The 24,331-nt window shown below is 36.2% G+C and overlaps 1 protein-coding gene across 1 annotated transcript; it reads left to right on the plus strand.

Moving 5' to 3' along the window:
- The first annotated feature begins 101 nt into the window (after positions 1-101).
- On the plus strand, positions 102-22,712 carry pick1 (protein interacting with prkca 1). The gene is made up of 13 exons (XM_039765200.1): positions 102-148; positions 5,331-5,414; positions 7,494-7,605; positions 9,612-9,740; positions 10,574-10,640; positions 11,860-11,949; positions 12,145-12,198; positions 12,764-12,826; positions 13,221-13,354; positions 13,518-13,610; positions 17,695-17,745; positions 18,218-18,362; positions 19,600-22,712. The coding sequence occupies exons 2-13, from the start codon at positions 5,374-5,376 to the stop codon at positions 19,869-19,871; spliced, it is 1,251 nt and encodes a 416-aa protein (XP_039621134.1). The 5' UTR covers positions 102-148; positions 5,331-5,373; the 3' UTR covers positions 19,872-22,712.
- Positions 22,713-24,331: the final 1,619 nt, after the last annotated feature.

Raw genomic sequence — 24,331 nt, forward strand, 5'->3', positions numbered from 1 at the left:
GAGCGGGTGTGTCGGCCCTGGCCTTCTCTGTTTCCAAGGAAACCGCAGCCAGCAGGTCAGCTGTACAGGATGTAGGCGTGGTCTCTAAGGACCCTTCCGCTGTTTCCCAGGAAGTGACGTCACACTCCAAACAGAACCGGCCTGACAGGTGAGAGCAGCTGAGTATAAAATAAAAGGGTGGTTTACGAAAAAGAAAAAAATATATATTGATTAAAAGTAAATAATTAAGAAAAATACCGCTGCAGCGCAGGTTTGTCGTGTTGTCAAGTAGAGACGCTGGAGGAGGTCGGTTTCAGCGAATACTATAAGCTGCTGGGAGGCTTGCTTGTAAATCTGATAGCCGCACATCGGTTGTTTTTTCGATTTTTCTCCAGTTTGGCATTTGCAGCTTAATACTGAAATAAGAACACACTACGCTGGTAAACGGCGTATGCGTAAAACACCAATAAAGCCGCCGTAAAATCCATCCAACACAAACACGAGTTTCTCCCTGGCATAGTAGCAATTGTCTCAAGGTGAGACCCCCGAGTGTACAGTCGTTGGGTGTTGAATAAATGTATGCGTTTTACTCCTAAGCTGTCTTTTCACGCCATTTCTTTCCTTTCTGCATTGGTGTCTTCTTATCTCATCAGTCTGCATGTTTATGATTCTTATTGGTATTAACTGGATCGGATCATTTAACCCTTGGGTTCTCTGCTTTTTCGTCATTAATAAACTGGCTTTTGAAAGACCGTTTTAGTCTTTTTGTCTTCATTTTTGGTTTATTGTTTGATTCTTTTTATCACTAAATGCCTTTTCTTTCCATTTTTCTGTGTACATTCCAGAGTTTCATTCATTTCATTTTTCCTTCCTTTTCTTTTTAATAATTGTCACATTTAAATCTGGTTCTAGGTGCATTTTTGAATTTGTACATCATGGAGTAGTACCACAATTTGATATGCGTGTTAAATAGATGCGGTCAAGTTTACAGCTGAGATTTCCCTGGTGTTAATGTCAGCCTTGCTTTACAGTAGCATCTTGCTCACAGGGATCCTCTTCTTCATCTGACTTATAGGCAGTATAAGTAACACATCACTTAAAATTACAAAAGTGAATGATCTCATTTTGAACAAGTGAGATTACAAAACTACTACTACCTAGGGCAGGCATCCTCACTCACAGTCCTGCAGGGCTAAAATTGCTGCAGGTTTCCGTTCCAGCCAGTTTTCTAAATATAAGTCCTTTCTGGTAATGATATTTGGTAATTTATAGCAGCACGAAGTAGAAAGATCCTACATATCCCAGCTGCCCTGGCAGTGTTCTGCTATTAGCCTGTTCAGAAGGTGCAGGGCCTACTGGGAAGAAGATCAAGCTAGTGGGCTGTTTAAAAAGGGAACCAGCAAGATGCCAGGTAAATGGTCCATTTGCCCTTTCATATTTTGTTCTCACCCATTTGGGTTACCCATAGTTTATGTTGGATTACTGTTCCTGTCTGGATGTACGGTCTGTCTTGTGCCTTCCTGTTTGTGTGAGTTTGTTCAGATTGGACATTTCTTCATCAGAGGGATTGTTTCCAATCAACTCATTCCGCACCGCATCAGGAAACCAGTAGGACGAACTACATTGCTTATGGATAGCGTGGCTCCATTGACAGTGGTGAATGTGCATGATGAAAGTTTTGCATCAATATAAAGTTGAGGAAAAGGGGAGGATTGTGAAATGCAAATCTTATCCGGTTCACAAAACTGATGGGGAATGTTCTCAGAAAACAAAACAGTATAATTAAATTTGTGTTGGGTGTAATCAAAAACAAGAAATGTAAGTAAATACCAAGTTTCATTATCAGCAAGGACTGTCTTCTGATTAGGGAAACTTAGTAAAACAAAAACCTCCAGCCTGGAGCTTTCTACAGAAGCTCAATAAATAAATATTATAATAAAAAAACACAAAAATGCCTGAAAAGAAAGAAATCTTCCAACATGGCTAAAGATAAAAAAAACAGCAGAGTAGCTTGAAAAATCTATATTTTAGTATATTGTTTGGTTACTCGTCTCTGCAATGTGGCCTTCTAAAATAACTTCATTTTGGAGCCGTTGGGGTGGCTGAAGTGGAGCTATTCCTCTTCATATTGTACACAAAGGCTGTTGGAACAAACATCACTATTTAAATATTATTCAAATAAATATGAAAAAATAGATAAACATTGACGTTCGATTTTAAAACCTTGCATTCATTTCGGCACCTTGTTACTTCTGCTGTATATTTTGCAAGTCTTTTGTACATCACTTCAGTAATCAGTATTTTTGAAGTTTTTAATCGTTAGTCTTATCATTGTTTATTAAATAAATGCGTTTCTAGTTAACCCTGCTCTGCTTTTTCATGAAAGAGTGTATTAAAAGAGATTTTAAAGAGCATCAGCACCCTAAAATATTCTGCTCCTGATCCTGTTCTGTTTCACTCTTGAACCTGAGAGTCCTGACTTGCTGCTGTTTTATATTAAAACAGTTAAGCATTCATTGTAGCAAATAATAGCTGGTTTCCTTTCCCATTAAAATGGGAAATAACTACCATAATTCTGTTTTTTGTTTTATAATTTTAATGGCTTTAAAATAGACACTTTAAAGAGTACTTTCTGCGTCAGGAAAGCATACCTCCCCACCTCAGCTACGTGTGTCTTTTGTAGACTGCTGGCTTGACGTGCAGTTCCTAAAACAAAGGCGAAATGAAAAATGAGGATTAGGGTTACGTGTGTTGTTTTTTGCTAAAGCTAAAAGGGAAATAGAATCCCATTTGGCTTAATCCAGCATGTTATTCTTTGAGTACCGGTGCCCGCTCTACAAACGTTATCAGATCTGGCTGCTCCGCACACTTGATCTACATTCCACAATTTTTTTTCCCCACTCATTTAGTGATTTGTTTTTAAAATGTTGCAGTGTATTATTGTTTTTTTTTTTAACTTAGTAGCAGTTTTAAGTTGCTGTTAATGAAAGTGTTTACCAAATAAAACCAAAATGAAAAGGAAATACTTAAAGATCAATGCTATGCAACATTTAGTACATTCAGTAACTCCTTTTGTGTAACATGAATGGATTTGTCATTCCTCCATTTATATAAAATATAGATGGGCACAAATGTCACGTCTTATGCACCCAAGGATCTGAAAGGCACATAGTGGATTGGATGGCTGGAGGATGGGGCAGGGCATGAAGGACTAAAATCATAAGTGTTTTTAATGTGTTTAAGTAATCATGAGTGATTTTGTATGGGTTTCATGTATACATTAGGGGCATGTGAAATGTCTCAGTTCCAGTTTAAGTTCATATATATTCAAATATTTACTTATTTTTAATATGAGTAATCCTTCTATATAAAAGCGGTCGGGATTGTCCTTCCGTCCTGTGAGTGCTACGCAGGCGCGGAGTTTCACACACACCCCATCCATTTTGCAATGCACGGTGGGGTTTGTAGTTTCGTTTTCCAGGTAAAAGATGATTTTCTACTCCAGACTGTGCGATATCTTCTTCTACTTTCTTACTATATAAAAGCAGTCGGGATTGTCCTCCCATCCCGTGAGTGGAAAGCGTAGCGGTATTCCGCTTATCACAGACTTACTACTTGCAGCTTGCGTGCAGGCGACATGATGTGAGCAGAGTTCTGGTGCTCCCATCGTTCCTTGCTTTTGTGCGATGCGCTGAAAAATAGACAAAATTATGTCTCTGGAAATAATTAATGTTGATGGAGTACAAATGCTTCACCGCGTAGTAAATATCAGAGAGGTTCAAAAGGGCGACCTCAATATAGAAAAAAAGTTTAAATTTCATCACAAAAATAACAGAAACTACGAGTATTAAAGTAATGCCGCTCAAATGCAATATAACCAAATTAATGAGTTTGTATAAAATACCAAATTCATCTACATATTGAATTGCCTTAAGAAGTGGTCAACTTAAAAGTCGGTCGCCTTAAAAGGCGGGTGAGCCTAGTCAAACCCTGAATTTTGTATAATTTGACAGCCCTATTGCATTCTTCAAAGTAAGACCTGTGAATCCTTCATATTCAGAACTAATGTTACCCATATATCAAAGGCTCTTAATATGCATCATGGCGGAATGGTGGCTCTGAGGCTAAGGATCTGTGCTGGCATCCAAAAGGTTGCTGGTTTGAATCCTGTTACTGCTATAATGGATTCCCTTGAGCAAGGCCCTTAGCCTACAATTGCTCCTGGTGTGCTGTACAATAGATGACCCTGTGTTGGGACCCCAAGTGGTATGCGATAACTGCATTTCGTTGTACCTGTATAATGACAATAAAGTTGAATCATTTATTTATTTATTTATGATATTAAGTGAAAAATGACTTTACTGATGGTTTGTAAGTGTTAAGTTTTTGTTATGTAACAGTACACGAGTAGCACGTGCATTTTTCAGTACCTAACTAAAGTGTTACCAGGTAAACAAGTAATATCACCAATCATTGTCTAAAACTTAAATTGTGGAACACTCTTGAAACTCTGCGGAATTACACATTTTTTTTTCTTTTAACCACACAACTGGGCTGCTGGACTTACTTCTAGGAACTGAATGTCTCGCCTCAGACCGGTATTATTAGCCTTGTGCACCTCCAGCCCAATAGCCAACACTACACCAGTTTCTTTAACACAACTGGACAGTTTGTTTAAACTTCGCCTCCCCACTGTTTAAAGAAATGTTTAAGCAGAATATAAGACCGCGAATTGAATGTGCTGTTTACTGTATTTGATTGACAGTGTAGTTTTAAGTTTTTGTCTACCTTGATTGGAAAACATCTTGAATGTCACATATTTTTGTGCAGTTCTTCTAAAGTGAGGCAAAAGATAGCTTAAGTAGGTTAGGTGATAATAATTAGTCAATTAAATAAGAAACAATTGTAGTTTTATAATAAAGTTTTAATTTTTGCCTGAATAAATAATTTGACTGTGGGTGGACTGATAGCATTTATAGGTCATGATTATGTGGATTGGAATTCTGCTTGCATTTCTTTAAATGTACAGGTTTCAATAATTACCACTGCTAATTATAAAGCATTTTTATGACTTCTTTGTACTGTGAAAGATTCCTGTCGCATTAGACACAAGACACTTTATACTTGGATGGAATTTCAGTCCATCATTAGATACATTTAAATGCAGATGTGATGACCCCGGGACAATTTATGGAATGTTGGAAACCTCACGTATACCCAATGTAAAAGGTTGCCCAAACCCAAAATGTGCCTGAAGCTCAAGTGCTGTGGGGCCTCAAGGTTTGCCTGCAAAATTTGCAAGAATGCTGTTTATTAAGTAACATTTATTTTTTCCTTTTTATTTTGTATAGAGAAATATAGTTTGAAATCTCAGGGACCGGAGGAGAAGACAAGATGTTTGGAGATTTGGATTATGAGTTGGAAGAGGACAAGCTGTAAGTCCAGTAATGTTAATATTTATTCTCCAGAGCACATTTACACTGTATGTTTATTTCCAGTCACATGATAAGTAAAATGGTCTTCCAACAAACATCTTAGCTTTTTAAACTTGCATGAGAGTACTGTTTTTTAATTTATTTGTATATTTTGGTGCATTTAGTTACTCTATCTGCATATTTTTGTTGTATTTATGGAAACTGTCCAGCACTTTGGTCAATGTCTGTTGTTTTAAGTGTGCTCTATAAATAAAATTAACTTGAAATGTTATGCTAAATTGTGTATTCTCTTATAGGAATAAACATCGCCGTCTCAAATTGCCTTTGTTCACATATTTAGGAACATTTGTTAGAATCATACAGAGAGTAGGGATAGGGATTAAACATACACACTCTTTTGTTGTTTTCATCGTGCCATTTTAGTCAGAGCTGCTTCTTTCCTTAGCCTACATCACATCTAACTCTTATCGCGGTTCACATTAACATCTGAATGAACCAATATCAGTCAGCCTGGGTTTGGTGATGACAGGGAACCTGCCTTCTGTGTGTCGGGGATTACCATCATCATTTCATAGTTCTTAGTCTCATCTTCCATTTCTTAGCTTGAAAGTATTTTGCTCGTATGATATGCTACAGTAAACGCTAGTTTTGATTCTCTTATTTATTAGAACTCCCCTACTGCTTTTGATACTTTGTGCCAGTTTTCTGTGAAGTGTTTATTATATACAGCCGAAAAGATTTAATAAATTGAATTTGACATTTAGACTTTCTGAAACAAAATCATCATTTGAATGTGCATTTAAATGAAAAGAGAGAGATTAGCAGCACTAGCTACATTTTCGTGGCTTATTTTTTGTTAAAACTTCTTCTTAGACAGCTTTATGGCTGTGATTATAATTTCCACATGAATAGATAATTCCCATTTTAACTTCAAATAACCTTTGCCATACTTACAGATTAAAAAAATAATCTGTACGGCCCTTGGCTTTGCATTGATAAGAGTTTGTGAATTTCCTATTTGCTACTTCTCTCTGTAAAGTTCAATAAGCTATCCTTTTGTTCTGCAGTTAAAATGTTAAGGTTAAGTGTATTTTCATTTTAGTTTGATAGATATTTTTTCCTTGATTGTGTCCATGTTATTTTAAATACAATGGCTGCTGTAATACCTATAGTTTTCTGGTTGGAATAAGTTATTTTATAATTGCAGCATTTTAAGTAACCTGAATTTAAATAGATATATTATAAAGAGGCGATATCCCTCCCATAGTGATACGGCGGTAAGAAATCACATAAGAGAAAATAACTTAGCTTTCTTTAATGATGGTTTACGTGGAATAACAGACGGGAAACCATGACAAGACCTTGTGTAGAGTCTGCCATTTTTGTCACTGCGCTGGAAGGATTTTCAGGATCGGATGACGTTATCTCCCATGCGTCCGTCGGCTGCAAAGGTGTGCCAGGCAATGTTCCAAGGCTTTATACTCTTTTTCCATGTGCCCTTACTTATGTAAATCATACCATTCCAAACAAGGAAAAGAAGATTCAATGTCATGCTGACTCTGTCACAAAGAAATAGTGCAATGCCTATTTTCGCAGTTGTCCCTTTCTTGTCTTCTAATGCTTGCCTTGAAGTTCTAAATGATGAGCCCCTGTGTGCTAAATCTGGCCTTGTGTTAATGGATTTATAAAATAGTGTTTGTACAGAGCACAGTGACAAATTAAACTTATGTACTTATTACACCTGTGTACATTTTATGGTGCGCCATGTGTTTTTCCTTTTAAATAAAACACAGTTTAAAAAGGGCAATTATAAGATACCTGGTAATTAAGCACTTATAATCTAGATCTTCTACAAGATCTCATGAAGGCATGGTTTGTTTTTTAAATGCCATATGCAAGTTGACACACTTCACTTTTTGCTTAGTATATTACCAACTATTTTATAACTTTTTATATTTTATTTAATTTTCTCATATGTTAGAACTATTTTATATTTTATATAACTAGTCTATTTTGCAGGCGTTTTGGGGTTGTGTATTGTGTGTTAACAGTGTTATGTTAAATTGTGTGTTCTTTTAGAGGAATACCGACAGTTCCTGGGACAGTGGCTCTTAAAAAGGATGCTCAGAATCTGATAGGTATCAGCATTGGTGGAGGAGCGCAGTATTGTCCCTGTCTTTATATTGTGCAGGTACAGTAAGTGGATTTCCTCTACAATACAACACAACTTTTATTTTTTGTAGCACTTTTCAGTGAGTACAAGCGTAGAACACTATGTGCAAGTACTCAGGTAAAATGCAAGTACAGATTATACTAATTACTTAATTCAAACAGAATTTGTACCGATTAACGTAAATAGAAACCAACAATTTCTGTCCATTAATTAATTGTTAAACTATGGCCCGTTGACAACAGAGGAGATGAAAATTGTAAAAGAGAAAGTTGAAAACAAAGGCAGACATAGTCACAGTCCTTGATACATCGGCCAACTGAAATGTTAAACCACTGGTGTATTTTTTGACTATCTCTTGATTTCACATATACACAGATGTTCTTATATTATTATTATCTGTGTGCGATGCTCAGAAATATGATTATTCAACAGTCTGCGCTGGTACTATCTCAGCTGCTATAATACATATGGAAGAAATGTTTTTGTACTTTATTAGATTTTATAAACTGTATGTTGTAATGCTAAAAAAAATATTTGCTTGCCTGATTATTTCTTTTATGTATTTGAAAAAAACATCTTGAACCATAAAGAGAAACAAATTATCTAACACAAAAGGAAAAAAAAGAATGGGCTCATGACCTGTAAGGTATTACTATCAAGAAAAAATGAAGCACTTGAGCGAATGAGGGATTCAAATTATGTTGAAATGCTGGTATTGTTACACAGAAGGTGAATATCAAGTTAATTCAGAAATGTAAAATCCTACTAAGCAAAAGTCACGTACAAGTTAGTCTTCCACGACTTAAAGTAGAAATTGTATTGCAATTGATTGAGGGTTGACTGTTTGGGTATGTTTGACACTTCAGATCACTCAACTCTAATGTTTCATAATAATTACTGGTAACATGAAAGTAAAAGAGATAACATAAACGAAGGGTAATTGTGGGCAAAAGTGTAAACTCCTTGAGGTGAATTTAAATATGAAGAGAGAAAAAAAAAGAGTTTTGCATTATTTGACTGCAAATGTCAATCCAAAGCATGAGGAGAATGTTTCACAAGGAGCAGACTTTCCAAGATGTTTACCAAATTATTGCTGTTGACTGATGTTTGAATCTCTGCCCTAACACTGCCTAATGTTTTCCATTTCTGAGTGGATTTTTCTTCATCTATCCTGGTTTCCCTCCCACATACCAAAAATATGCAGGCTCGAATGAATGGTACCTCTTTGTTGGTTCTCTTTTAGTGAATGTGCATGTTTGTGTGAGTACGCCATGCAGTGGATTGGCAGTTCTTTCTTGCCTTGCATCCAGTGCTGCCAGGATATTCACTGACAGTCCTCTCCTCCTACCTCCAATACTGATCTGAAAAAGAAGGTTAATTTGGTGGATAGGTTATACTGGTTGGGTTATGGTTCATGAACTACTACAACACCTCAAAGTACGCATCTGTGGATTGAATGGGACAAAGTAGTGGGCTACTTGATAACAGAAAAAAAAAGTTTAAGAACAGGTGAAATTTGTCATTTTATCATCTTGCTCTCGGCAATTAGAAGGGTACTTTTGTGGAACATAACATGAACCATATACCAAGTTCCATCTGAACGTCTTTTTGAGGAACTATGTTGCAGTTCCAGGAACTTGGAGAATCCATTCCAAGGTATATTGAAGCTCTTCTGGTAAGTCCTTGCCAACTAAAACAGAAAGGAAACTTCCTTTATTTTTTTAGTCACCTGTATTTCATCGAAAGTGACATGATTGCTCCTAAAAGAACATGGTTGACATTTGCATTCATACTGTTACTTATTTTTTAATATGAGGTAAAACTATTCTTAATTACAATTAAGACACCTTTTGTCCCCTACAGAGTTATGCTGTGGGGCACCTTCTGTCTAAACATTATTTGTGGTCTGCTTATACAGTACATCATGTTCTCATTATTTTCTGCTTAGTCACATTCTGTAGTGCTTATTTAAAGCCAGGGATTCCAGGATTTAATACATAACTGTGTCATTTCTGCCTTTGCAGGTTTTTGATAATACACCAGCAGCAATAGATGGTACTTTGGCAGCTGGAGATGAGATAACCGGAGTTAATGGTAAACCAGTTAAGGGGAAAACCAAAGTGGAGGTGGCTAAAATGATCCAGGTTGTTAAGGTATTGTCTTTCAATGGCAACTTCACAACATACATGTTTGAAATGTGACTTGTTTATTTTGAGCCCATTTATAATGTGCATTTTGAGATTTTCATGCTCTTTGAGCAATAAATGTATGAAATATAACAGAAAATGTATGTGCATTACAGTAAGTGAATGTATAAATATACATAAAAATAAAAGAGATAATGAAATAATATCCAATTTAATCCTGCCTCAGTATAGCATTCACAATATATATGGGCTCCTAATTTATTAAAACTAGTCATCATTGTCTTTCCATCGTTTACAAACTAGACAAAGTAACCAGCATTTCTTGGGTATAAATAAATAGGGAGTTTGGAAATTCAATATGGTTAAACACAACCTGCAGTGAGACAAAAAGACATATTCTTAGACATAAGCTGTAATCCTGTGAAACGATTAAATTGTTTTTCTTATTAGTTGATAATAAAATGCTATATGTACCAGTGGTCTTTGATAAGATTGTGCCTTTGTAACTACAAAAGTTTTTGTAAGCTGAAGGCATTCTCCAATCAGCCCCAGCACACTCTTGCTATCTGATGGAAATTGTAGTCCCCATTTTGGTGCTGTTTTTGTGGTAGCCCCTCTCTCATTATAACTGTTTTCCCCAGAATGACACACAGCCTATATTTTAAGTCAGAACAATGGCAACTCTTATGCAAAATTTGTGAAAGTTGGTTCAGCTGTGTTTGCATGATTGGTGAACAAGCTAACAACTGACAATTTAATTTATATAGATTGGTGATTAAAAATGTACAAATTCAGCAAATGTTGAAATGTAAATCATTGTATGGCTTTCTGTTGTACAGGGTGAAGTCACCATCCACTACAATAAGTTGCAGGCTGATCCGAAACAAGGAAAATCACTGGACATAGGTTAGCAATACAAAAACTTGTTTTTAATTTAATATACTATTATGACTTCCTCACGCTATCACTCACCTACATGTATATTTTGTGTGACATAACTGTTAACCACCATATATTTAACTGATAAAGTTGATGACAGCTTTGTCTCTTAAAAGCACTGGGAAAAATATACTTTAGGAAATGATTCAAGTTCTTGATGTAGCTGACTGGCGATTCAAGGACTACAGATAAGGAATAGACACTTTACAAAATACAATACAGTAAACCCTCGTTTATCGCGGTTAATCTGTTCCAGACTCTACCGCGATAAATTAATTTCCACGAAGTAGGATTCTTTATTTATAAATCTTAATATTTTTGCAGTTAGAGCATAGAAAACCTGTTTACGACCTTCTAAATATGTTTTTTAACATTATTAGAGCCCTCTAGACATGAAATAACACCCTTTAGTCAAAAGTTTAAACTGTGCTCCATGACAAGACAGAGATGGCAGTTCTTTCTCACAAGTAAAAGAATGCAAACATATTTTCCTCTTCAAAGAAATGAGTGTCAGGAGCAGAGAATGTCAGAGAGAGAGAGAAAAGTAACCAATCAAAAATTGATAGGGCTGTTGGGCTTTTAAGTGGAAGCACCACGATAAAGCGGCCGCAAGAAAGGGATCAATGTGAAGGTAGTCTTTCAGCATTTTTTTAGAGGAGCGTCCATATCTTCTAAGCAAACAGCCCTCTGCTCACACCCCCTCTGTCAGGAGCAGAGAATGTCAGAGAGAGGCAGAGAAAAGCAAACAATCAAAAATCAATACGTGCTGTTAGAGCTTTTAAGTGTGCGAAGCACCCGCGAGGGAAGCATATCGTATATCATTGACGAGTTTTATTTAATACATTAAACGTGCTCTGATTGGGTAGCTTCTCAGCCATCTGCCAGTAGCGTCCCTTGTATGAAATCAACTGGGCAAACAAACTGAGGAAGCATGTACCATAAATTAAAAGACCCATTGTCCGCAGAAATCCACGAACCAGCAAAAAATCCATGATATATATTTAGATATGCTTACATTTAAAATCTGCGATGGAGTGAAGCCGCGAAAGTCGAAGCACGATATAGCGAGGGATCACTGTATTTAGTTTTGTTGACATGTGTTTTGTTTGCTCCTGATTTTCATATTTTTAATCTGATTCCTGGCCGTACAGTGCCTTATGGTGGTCTCCTTTCATTTTCTTCTCAGTTCTTAAGAAGGTGAAGCATCGTCTGGTAGAAAATATGAGTTCAGGAACTGCAGATGCTCTAGGCCTTAGCAGAGCGATCTTATGTAATGGTGAGTTGCATAACTGTGATCTTATGTAACGGTGAGTATGTACTGACATATCTCTGCAAAGTGAATATCCACATGTTTCAATGGTTTAGGAACTTATGTTTTGTGGATCAAAGCAGCAGTCAAAGAAGACCTTTTGTGTAGCTTGTTTATGATCAAGAAGTTATCCATATTCAGTAGTTGTTCTGTCTCTTTCAGATGGATTGGTGAAGAGGTTAGAGGAACTGGAGAAAACTGCAGAGCTGTATAAAGGTACCAATTTTCAAAGTCATTGTAGCTTACTAATGATAAGGCTAAGCCTGAAGACCATTCCTGCTTTATCTTCTTAATCATTCAAACCACTTATTCAGCAGCCTTTAGCCATTGCAGGAGGACCCAGCTCTGCTGCTAATAAATTGATCCAGAACTTCAGATTTTCTAAGTGAGGGGATTGGTTTTGTATCCATGCAGCTAAACTTGGAAAAAGATTTGTGAGTGAAAAGGATACTTACAAAAGTTTATGTTGAGTTTAAGAAGTTTGAGCACACATTGTACATTTCCAAGAAAGGAGTCAGTGAATGCAGGTGCAAAAATGTTTATTTGTAACAGGTGAAGCATCAAAACTGGAACTGCCAAAACACATTTGATATAATCTTCATTTTTTATAACAAAGTAAATTATATTTGTTTCTTCCATTCAATTTTTTTACTTTATTTTTTTAAGTTTTACTGTTTAATCCTGATGTGCTATTAAGTCACCTTGGGCTTTTATTTAAGAGAAGGTTTTTCTAAAACATTTACTTTGTCTTAACAAGTAATGATCATAAATGTTTGCTTAGGTTTGATGGAGCATACGAAAAGACTGTTAAGAGCTTTCTTTGAACTGTCACAGTCACATCGAGGTGAGAAGATCTTTGTGTGTAACTATTAATTGATCTGTTGAGTGCTTTTAAATTATTTATCCAATCACTAAAAAGTTATTAACATACTGGTGAAGATATCTTTAGGAAGAAATTTGTTGTAGTGGTAAATACATATGATTGGTTGCTTATCCTAACAGTACTCCAATAATAAAAATATGACTACAATTTTCTATGCATCATAAGCCACTCTCAATAATATATTATTAATGAATGACTTAATCTTTGCAGATCGTATTTGTAAATGTCTTTAGCTTGAGGAGGGGCTCATTTTTATGGAAACTCTCTTTCATTTAATATACAGGATTTTCTATCTGCTTTCAGATGAATTACTTTGTTTTATTTTCTCCTGTGTGTTGCTAAACTTTATGTATAGCCTTTGGAGATGTGTTTTCTGTGATTGGTGTCCGAGAACCTCAGGCAGCTGCCAGTGAAGCCTTTGTAAAGTTTGCAGAGGCTCATCGCAGCATTGAGAAGTTTGGTATTCGGCTGCTGAAGACCCTCAAACCAGTGAGTCATTTCTAAAGGAATATTGACTTAATATTATACTTGATAAAAACAATTCTGCTAAAATCATAGAATAAGCTTTTAATTTGTTTTTATTTTCCATAAAAATGACATATGCTGATAATAATATACACTGATACTCAGTGTGGTTTTTCTCTTGCTTTAGATGCTTCATGATCTGAACACTTACCTAAATAAAGCTATTCCAGACACTAAGCTTACAATCCGGAAATACTTGGATGTGAAATTTGAGTATCTGGTAAGAAACCTTATCTGCTTCAAATTTTATAGATTTTTACATACTGTATATGCTCACGTATAAGTTTGGTTTTGAAACCAGAAAAATCAATCGTAAAATCAGACACTGACTAATACAAAAATTTGACACTTCATTTTATTTATTTATTTTTTACATCTTGCCTCCTCCATCAGTTTCTCAGACACATCGAATTTTGTTTCAGCAGCGCATTTATCAATTTCTTTTGCTACTTCAGTGATGTTTATTTAAAACCAGCTTCATGTTTTCTTCTAATCGAACGTTCCATCGTAGATGGTCATACGATAAAGATGTATGAGGGTGAGAGATACAAAAAAGACAAATCAGTGCAAACGTTGTTTCAGAATAGTTTGGGTATTACCGTGTGGTCACGTAGGCAAAATAGAGAGAGGGGTTAGGAGCACACGCTGATACAGTGCATTGCCGCACCCACATAGAAAAAAGGCAGTGTGCTTCGTGGTTACTCTCTCAGGTGGGCGTTAGCATATCATAATCCCTTGTACCAACAGCATGTGTTTTCCGCATTCGACTTATACGACCGACATTATAAAATACCAGAAATTATACTGTAAAAGCAAGTCCCGACTAATCCGCGGGAGAACTTATCCGTGAGTATATACAGTATCTGTGTTGGGATTGTTTTGTTGTGATATGGTCCTAGGGTGACCCTACTCCCATCTATACTTTTTATTACTTAGACCTTAACAGAATGCCATAAGTCCCATTCTCTTACCTCTTTGTCAGGGTTGAATGCTACTGTACCTCATCACTCCCTGCTTTATGTTACATTTTATAACCCTAGGCAATGAGACAGAGTACCAGAACAGGCAAACGAAAATGTTACAAATTTATTAATGTATTATAGATATTATCCCCAAAATAGTTAAAGTAAAATATATTTGTGACAAAAGTACCTGTACAACCTAAGTAGATACTTGCTACAAGGTGAATTTCTTTAATATACTTTGCTCCTACTTGGTCTTTGGTCCTGCATAGCTTTTTAATGAAGGCAACTGTGGCAGAGACAAAATGAGAGTTTTTTTTATTACCTTTTCTTTATATAGTATGCCTGTCTGACTTCCTTGATGTACCTCCAGGCCCAGTAGGATAGGCCAACTCCCTTGCTTCATTCCAGTCCTGTTTAGGCATAGTTTAACTAATTTAGATTCAGCCTTCATTCCAGCCCATACTTTCCCCCTGGAGAAGGAAGGGGCATCATACATTTTTACCTGTCCCTTCCATTCCTGGCTGTGAGTTGACCTGTTAATGGCCTTTCATCTCATTTCACCTGTATTCACCCGGGCTAGCTGAACAGTCAATCCCTGTTTTTCCTGTACAAAAATTGTATCTGATAAGTGGACTGGCTTAAACATAAATAAAAGTATATACAAATGATCAAATAAAGACAATCTACAAACATATTTATCATTCTGGATATTACCATTTTTTTCTCTCCCCAACACATTTTTACTAAATTGATACAATAATTTTTTCTTGTAAAATTTTGCGGCTTGTGAATCTGTGCGAGGCAGTATTTTTATTTTGGAACGTGGGTGTGGCGGAAAGCAAATACATCTATTGTGCCTTTTAAAAGGGACTGCAAGAACAAAGGCAACATATTTCAAAATGCTTTATACGCAGGTAATTTTAAATGTACTATCAGTTCAATGAAGACAGCATTACATTTTGTCTCACATTTTCTTCTTGAGTCCCTTTTATCAAACTGCCTGGAAAAACACTTTTTTGTCATTTTTAATTTATTTATTAAATAATCATACATGAGTTGCTTAGACTCTTTTAGGTTTCACTGAAAATTAAGAATCTGTTTGATGACACTGCTTCCAAACGTTAGTCATTAAATTCTCAAATGCAAGCACTTCGTGACGCTTAAAACCTGATCACCTTTATGGTTTTGATAATTTAATGCCCTCTGCTTGTAAGCTTCACCTTCCACGTGTGGAGCATGACATTTGTAAATCTGTTTTATAAGCACTCAGACCTTGAAGCTTTTTATTCACTTATTAATTTGTATTTATAGGATACTGTTTGTGGTGAATTTTTCTTTAAATATAAATTTGAATTGTTTTTCTAAATAAAATATTACTCTTTGTTTGTTCAAATGGAAAAAAACAACCTGTAAGTCATATTCTATAGGTGACTGTTCATAATGAAGTGATTTCTAAAGTTACACTGTTTAAAAAGTGCACTGCTTTTTAATAAAAACACATTTAAACTATTTGTTAAATTGATCATAACAGCATCTTAATGTGTTACTGCCTTAACAACATGAGTACAGTGGAACCTCTAGATACGAGTTTAATTCGTTCCAGCACTGAGCTTGTATAGCGAATTTCTTGTATCTAGAACAAAACTTCCCTATTGAAAATAATGGAAATCCAGTTAATCCGTTCCGCATCCCCACAAATATCAACATAAAAATCAATTTTCCTAACAAATAACACTGATAAATAAGTGTGGATACACTTTGTCTGCTGAGCGTCATGTGATCATAACTGAGCTGATGGTTCTTCTCTCTCGTGCAAGTCTCCCTCTCCTTATCTCTCTTGCTCACGCGCCCCTCTCTCTCTCTCCTTATCTCTCTTGCTCTCTCCTCTTGAGGGTAGAGAAAAGCCAAGCAAAATAACACCTTTTATTGGCTAACTAAAAAGATTACAATATGCAAGCTTTCTAGGCAACTCAGGGCCCTTCTTCAGGCAAGATGTAATCAAAGCTTGCATATTGTAATCTTTTTAGTTAGCCAATAAAAGGTGTCATTTTGCTTGGCTTTTCTCTACATTCATAATGGCTAACACGGTACAACACCTATTCTCCGTCTGCATGTCCGCAATATTTTTGGATACGCTTATACGGCGAACTGCTACAGCGAAACAATGAAATCACAAGCGCACAAAGCGCGTAGATTCTCACGCTACGGGAGAACAAGGAACACTGAGTGAGCTGACGGGCTGGCAGCGTCAGCTTGGGTGAATCCCCGAGTTGAGGCGGATTGGGAAACGCATCACGCATAACCACAGCCTGCTTGTATTTATATCCGAATTTTTTCGCTCATACTTTCCACTTATCTTGAATTTCTCGTATACAGAGGTGATCATATCTAGAGGTTCCACTGTATATCTTTCATCATTTTTTCTTTTAATTTTATGTACTGCTTTGTACAGCACTTTAAAGAGTAGTTTGTATGACATTTACAGCCCCTATTTGCATCAAACAGGCAGTTTTTCTTTAAATCTGAAATATATAAAATCATTTTACAATCCCTCCTTTTCAAAGATCCAAGAGGACACTGGGAAAAAGATCTCTCAATTAATATATCAGAAAAGAAGTGGAAAGTAGCAATGCAGAGAATTCACTCGAGCTCAAGCATACAATTATACAACTCAAAATTATATATCGAGCACATCTGTCTCGACTAAAACTCTCCAAAATGTTTCCATGGGATGATCCAACCTGCGAACGTTGCAACCAAGTCCCAGCCTCACTGGGTCACATGTTTTGGTCCTGCACCAAATTAACATCATTCTTGACCAAAATTTTTAATTGCCTTTCAGACAGCCTTGGACTCACAATCCCTCCTAACCCATTAACAGCTGTGTTTGGTGTTCTTCCAGAGGGGCTTAAAGTGGAGAAAGACAAACAAATTGTGATTGTATTTACTACACTTTTGGCACGCAGACTGATTCTGATAAACTGGAAGAACCCAAACTCTCCTCTTTTAAGTCAGTGGGAAACCGATGTGTTATATTATTTGAAATTGGAAAAAATCAAATACTCAGTTAGAGGATCCGTACAGACTTTTTTCAAAACATGGCAGGATCTAATCAGTAACATTTTAAAATAAGGTCATGAAGCACAGAGAATTTATTAATTTAGGTATGTTTACAAGCCTTAAATTTTATGCCATTTGGCTTGCTCTCTCTCTCAGGGGTGGGGATCGATCTATTCTTAACTCAATTTTTCTTTTTGTAAAAACTTGATTGCTTTGTATGGATTGCAATAAAATTAATACAAAAAAATAAAAATAAATCTGCCAATATTTTTGTTTCAGTCATATTGCTTGAAGGTCAAAGAGATGGATGATGAGGAGTATAGCTGTATTGTAAGTATTTTTGTTCATTATTTTCAAAAGTGACATAGTGGGGAAAAACGATGATGTACGGCAACTTGTAGCACACATTTGTATTGCCAATATTATGTGACAATTTGACTTAAGGGAAAAAAAAATGTCACAGCAGAGAAAAGTTTTTAATGGTAGACAGTTAATACCTGCCAAGTGTGTATTTGCTCATTGCCGCGTTTCAATAGGAACATGTGGTTGGGTGGAAGAAGAAAACACTTTATTCTTTTTTTTTCCCAAGAAATTTTAATTGCACAAATTCAGTGGTGTATGAACTGTACATTTTCTCCGATTACATGCATAATTGAAATTAGATGCTGTTCAATAGACATTGCAATATACAGGAATATCTTAATATATTGTCTAAATGGTTCTACTCAGTATATTATTGCCTGTTCTGTGGTGGCTCTTATTTTTATTTAACACATTTATTGAAAGATTTGACTTGTTACAGGCACTGGGTGAGCCTCTGTATCGTGTCAGCACTGGAAACTATGAGTACCGGCTGGTGCTTCGCTGTCGACAGGAGGCCCGGGCTCGCTTTGCAAAAATGAGGAAAGATGTTTTAGAGAAGATTGAGTTGCTGGATCAAAAACACGGTGAGGATTAATGCATATGTAATGAAACTGTGTTACTTGTTGCCACTTGCACACACTTGTAAGCTTAATTGCCCATGTTATAATCTAATAAACCCAATGTTTCGATTAATAATCAATGTTACATTTTTACACTGGACAGACAGCTTCAGTATTTTAAGTGGAAAATTTTGTATTTTGCTAAAGTTTTGTAAGATTTCATCAATTTGGGTATGACATGCAATTGCATATTTGAAATCTCTAATAAATAAATACAGTGTGGTCCAGATCTAATTATGCAGATCCAGATCATCTGGATGACTTTGATTTATGCAGGGACGAATCCAGTTTGGCGCAGAGACAATTCTTCATGTTGTCAGTTCGCTCACTTCTCGATGGTCCGGGATTTTCGGGTGATTTTCTATGTAATAAACTTAAGAAGTTATAGCGTAATGAAAATTGCATAATTAGATCTGGACCACCCTATAGATTGGATGAATTGTCCACTTGGGTTATCTATAACCCACGGCTTATGTCAACTTTATCGTAATTTTGTTTTATTTTGATTACCTGCCCGGTTGTTTCTGAAAATAGAAAAAATGTTAACACAAAACATGCATAGTCTTTTCATTCACTTTGTTTGATGAAGAAGTAGATAAAGTGGTAGAGGTGGCAGTATACTTTTTTAATCACAAGTGTATTGAGTAATGTTAGCCTTTCCTCTACCGGAACCTTAAGGAATACTCCAACCCAAAAATAGTTTTTATATGTTATTTACACTCGTGTCATTTGTAGTGATGTCTGAGAAAAAAAATTATAATGTATTTTAATGCAGAACAAGAAAAAAAGTTTCTGATATAAGAGAACCTATTTGTAAATCGGGGAAAAAAACAAAATAAAAATTCTCATGTTATTTGTATCACATAGCCCACACGTACGCGTTATTCAGCTGTATGCTCAAAACATACAAAACACATGCATTTTTTGCTAACATATTAACAGTTACTTCAGGGAAAGGTAGCATACAACATAAATAGGAAAACACATTCCCATAATTCTGTGAATTTTAATTGAAGGCAGGACACCTGACCAATGAATGAGGAAGAGAGGTGGGTCTTCCAAAAAAAAAAAAAAAAAAACTTTTCAAACAAAGATTTCTTTTAGCGAGCCCCACATTAACAGTAGCTACTTATTATGAGTCATATTAATGTCTCCTTTCCTTCAGCTTTGTAACTATCCCATTTTCTCTCTTTGTCACCAGTTCAAGATATCGTGTTCCAGCTTCAGAGGTTTGTGTCCGGCATGTCCCATTATTATGACGAATGTTACGGGGTGTTAAAAGATGCAGACGTCTTCCCGATAGAAGTTGACCTGTCACGGACGATGCTAACATATGGAGGACAGCGGGACTTGTATAATGAAGACGAAGAGGGCGAGGATGAAGGAGGTGAAAGTCAGGGAACGAGTGAACAGAGCAGCAGAGGTGCCAGGCAAGAGGAGAATGGAGACGAGAAGCTGATTGATGATGAGTAGACTTGGAAATATCTGCCTTTTATTAACTGTTGTTTTAAGTGCAAGAAAGAGGTCAAGAACACGATGAAAAAAGTGCAAAGAAGATTTTCGTTTGGTTACAAGATCTTTATGTTGATCATCTTCATCCAGCATATTATGAGCGCAGGAGTATATGTAAACAGTCAAACCATTACAAAACTAATGGGAGGGGATTATCATGTTACAAATGTGCAATACTGAGGTGAGGTGGACTTTTAATGGAAATTAAAAAAGAAAACGTTGCATTCCTTTCTGCACAATATGGTTACATAGGATTTGGAGAAATTTGGTGTCACTCTCTGGAGGTTTTCAAATTTACCACTGGAAGCATTTAGTGTGAAATTTTGTGCCGGAAGATAGCTAGATTTTCCCAGAGGTGTTCACTCTCAATCACTGCCTTGCTTTTTATTTCTTTTTAATTCATTTTGGCCTTGTGTCAATAGAAGCTTAAGAGAGTATGAGATTACTGTGAGTTTTGACCAAAAAAATGTAAATGCTATTTATTTAATGTTGTGGTTTACTGATCATTTTTCGGTAGTTAGATGTTTATGATTTGGAGCTGTTTTTGTCGTATTTATCGTGACCTACTGTCTTGATGAAACACTCAACTTTTTAATACGGGGGAGATTAATTTTAGAATTAGTTTTGTTTCTGACTTTGGAAAGAATGAATGAAAATTAGTCGGGGTAGACAGTTTAGCCTTGTATGTGCACATACACATAAATTACTTTCTTAAGGGGAAACAGGTGAGGGAAGAGCGGTAATTTAATTTATGTTTTATCAGAAATCTAATCGTCATAAGCTTTCTTTAAAATGGTAAAGAAAATGGAGTGGATAGGATTTTTAAGTGTATGGGCTTCTTTTGACAAACACATATTTAATTGTTTTCTTAAACCAAGTACTTTGTTGGTGGATTTTAATCAACTGCCATTGAGGTTACTGAGCTTGGGAAATGCTGTTTTGGAATCTTAAACTATTTAAGTAATTGTAACTAAAGAAGGAACGAGGCCAAAAATTAAATATAAGGCACCAACCATTCCTAAATTAAACTGACACTACCAAGAAATCATGTTATCGTTAAACTTGATGCTTTATTTTTTGTTTAGAGTTTCAAATCTAATAAGTATTTTGTAATTATTTGTAAGGGAATAATTTTCATTTTATTAAATATGTATATGCAGACATATTTATAAGGATGTTGAATTCATGCAAATGGTAGATTATAATTATTGTTATTATAAAATATATGAGCATGATAGTTAAATCTCTTATTTATTAATTATATATTGAAATAGTAAATAACACTTGCCATTTGCTCTTATTCAGAGATGCAGCAAAACCTTTTTATTTGTGTGCATTGTATTGACCAGATTGTGAAGCTCTTTGTTATTTCACTGCATTTTTCAAAAGTTTATTTTTCTACAAATAGTGACCAGTGTTTTTTAAAGTACAGTAGAATATTAAATGTATTATTCATCAAAATAATTAGAAAGTTAGAAAATGGTCAACACCATGCCTCTGGATGGGACTGGGACTTGTGTAGAGAATATTTCTTTGTGAACACCGAATCAGCTTTACACTTTCGCAGAAGCCTTCCATTGTTTTAACCAAAGTGGCCTTGGAGCAGGCGAATGTTGAATTCATTCATTTATTATAAAGTGTTTTGAGAGTTAAGTTTTTACATCAGAAAATAGGAAGTGTGAATGTTTTCAGCTCAGAAAAGATACACGGTTGTGTCTTGTTCCAGAGAATTTCTGGATTGCTGATGCTACTATTACTTACGTAAAAAACAAGTTTATGTAAAAGTAATTGTTTTTAATTTCTTTGAGTTGCCTTTTGTAAATAGTATTGATTGTTTAAGGAAGGAAGGAAGGTATTTGAGACACAGAAAGATGCCTGACCTATGGGGTAAGCATTTGTTTTTGTTCTTTTTCATTTTTTAAAAAAAGTAGGCCAATGTTCGGAATGTGTAAAACAGAAAAATGGAGTTCAGAAAAGCAATTCTAAATTAGGGACTGAACTGTATTATCATCTTATACCAATCATTGTTATTTTTTGACATTTAGTACTAAATATAGTATTTGGGTAGTTTTTGTTTTGTTTAGTTATTCTTGCTTAATATTTGGTGAAACTTTGCAGCCAGTGTCCAAACGAAATGCAGCACGGACAGAATCTCCCAGGTATCCTTGTCTTGGTTGAGGCTGAAGAGTGTGGGTGTCAGTCGGCCACAGTGCACCTTTTTTTCCCAATTAATAGATTTTATTTTATATAGAGAACTCTTTCTTGAAGAGTAATATATGCTAAAGTAGTGAATTTCTAAAAGCTCAGTTTAGTTTTATTGCAGTATCAGTCAGACAAATTGCTGATACAATACAAATGATGAAAGTAAAAAAAGGTCAGCACGGGGCTGTGCTCTTATTATTATTATTAAAATTCAGAAAGAGCTTAATCTTTTTGTCTTTTACGTCTGAACTAAATGTGTGCCTGTTTTCTTTTTGTTTTTTGTTAACATACACACTCTCAATGTGAGTTGTTTCTGTTTTCTGCTAGCAATACACCTGAAAGAGGTAGAATTCAGCTTGATCTGTATGCAAAAGTTTTATTGCGACAGAAGTACAAATTGCACAAAAATAGGATTTGTAACATTTTTCCTCTTGATTAGAACATTAGTCACTAACATTTTGATAATCACCTTTGCTTTTTCTATCTTTTGTCCAGTTTTTGCAGGAAACGTCTGTAAATGATTTGTACAAAAAAACAAAAACAATCTGTAAGAACGCTTTAATAAAAAGTCTCTGACCACAGTGTAGCTGTGTAAAAATTGGGGAAAGGTCATATTTAATCCATCCTCGTGCATTTTGTCTTGAGAAAACAAGAGAAAGTTGTTTGGCTAAACTGTGGAAAGGATTGTTCAGCTACACCAGAAAGTGCTGCTGATCGTCACGGCTTTGTCCGTTCTTTAATTAACTGTTTCTCCTACTAGTTCTGTCTGATCACCCAATCATTGTCTGTATGTTCTTCTCTTGATGTTTTCCTCCAAGTACTCTCTCTTTTGTTTTTCACATCCCAAAGACAGGCTTGTTTCGGAGTGTAATTGGAATTTCAAAATTGCCCCTTGTGTTAGTGTATGGACAAGTGTGTGTGTGTGTGTGTGTGCTGACCAGGGCTGTGGAGTCGGTAGATAAATGCTCCGACTTCGACTCCTCAGTTTCTAAATCTTCCGACTCCAACTCCCCGACTCCAACTCCTCTGTATGTATATACTATGCTAATGTATTTTCTACATCCATTGAAGGAAAGGAAGGCAACATACATGTCATTTCACCACAGAACTACTGGCTAGGAAGCCAACACTCTACTATAATGCCAGATTAAAGACAAACACAATTGATTGGCGGCCGCAGATTGCGGGTGTCCACATGGACGGCAGATCCAGCTTGCCAAAAATCTCGACCACCGCCCCCATCCAAAGTAATGTGATGCCTCTGTCTGCTGCAGTGGCTGTCTCCTCTGTCAGCCAGCCGGACGTTTAGTGCATTGTGTCACTCACCGGCCAGCTGATCAGCAGAACGAGCCTCTGCTGGAGACAGGTAGGGAGATCTGTGTTCTCGGCTCCTTCAGCCCCCTTCACTAGCGCATAGCGAAGGGGAGCCGACTGAGCTGAGAACACACCAGATGATTTTTCAGGCGTTTGACACGTGATGACTCGCTGAACGGCCGAAAAATCAGCAGTGCATCTGTAAATGTATGGGGGGCTTTAGGCTAGGTTCACAGTTCCCTGTAACAGTGGAACACGACACAATGGAAAGCGGTGCCGCACCTTACCTGTGCATTACATCCCATATAGTGACGCATTCAGTCAATGAAAAGCATACTTCATGGTTACTTGACATGTTTGTTTTGTGGTAACATTATGCACTGCATGCATTGGGCTTTATTCTTACAGCAAAGAAGTAGTTCATTATGACTGTTTGTGAATTTGGATATTTCAACTTACTTTTTTAATTCCCATTTAAATTTAGTAGGAGTCAGAGTCGGTTAACTTTTTGCCGACTCCGACTCCAGGTACCCAAAATTGTCTCCGACTCCGACTCCTTGACTCCGACTCCACAGCCATGGTGCTGACCTCTGACGTCTCGTCCAGGATTGGTCCCTGACTTGCGTCTGATGCTTCTGGGATGCTCTTTACATCTCTGCGGCATTAAGAATGTCTGAGAATCTTAAGATGCTCTTATCTGATACTGTATGATCCATCTTCTGATTGTGAATGGATGGATCATTCAAAGCAATTTCAATAGTGAAGCATTCAACAAAATTATTTTGTGGCATAAATACTCTTCTCTTTAAATGAGGTAAGACATTTAGCATTAGCTCCAAATGACAGCCGTCACCGTCAGATTTTTTTTTTACATAAAGAAGGGGAGCGTTAAACAGCCATGCTTG

This window comes from Polypterus senegalus, chromosome 10 (genome assembly GCF_016835505.1).
Source record: "Polypterus senegalus isolate Bchr_013 chromosome 10, ASM1683550v1, whole genome shotgun sequence".
NCBI lineage: Eukaryota > Metazoa > Chordata > Cladistia > Polypteriformes > Polypteridae > Polypterus > Polypterus senegalus.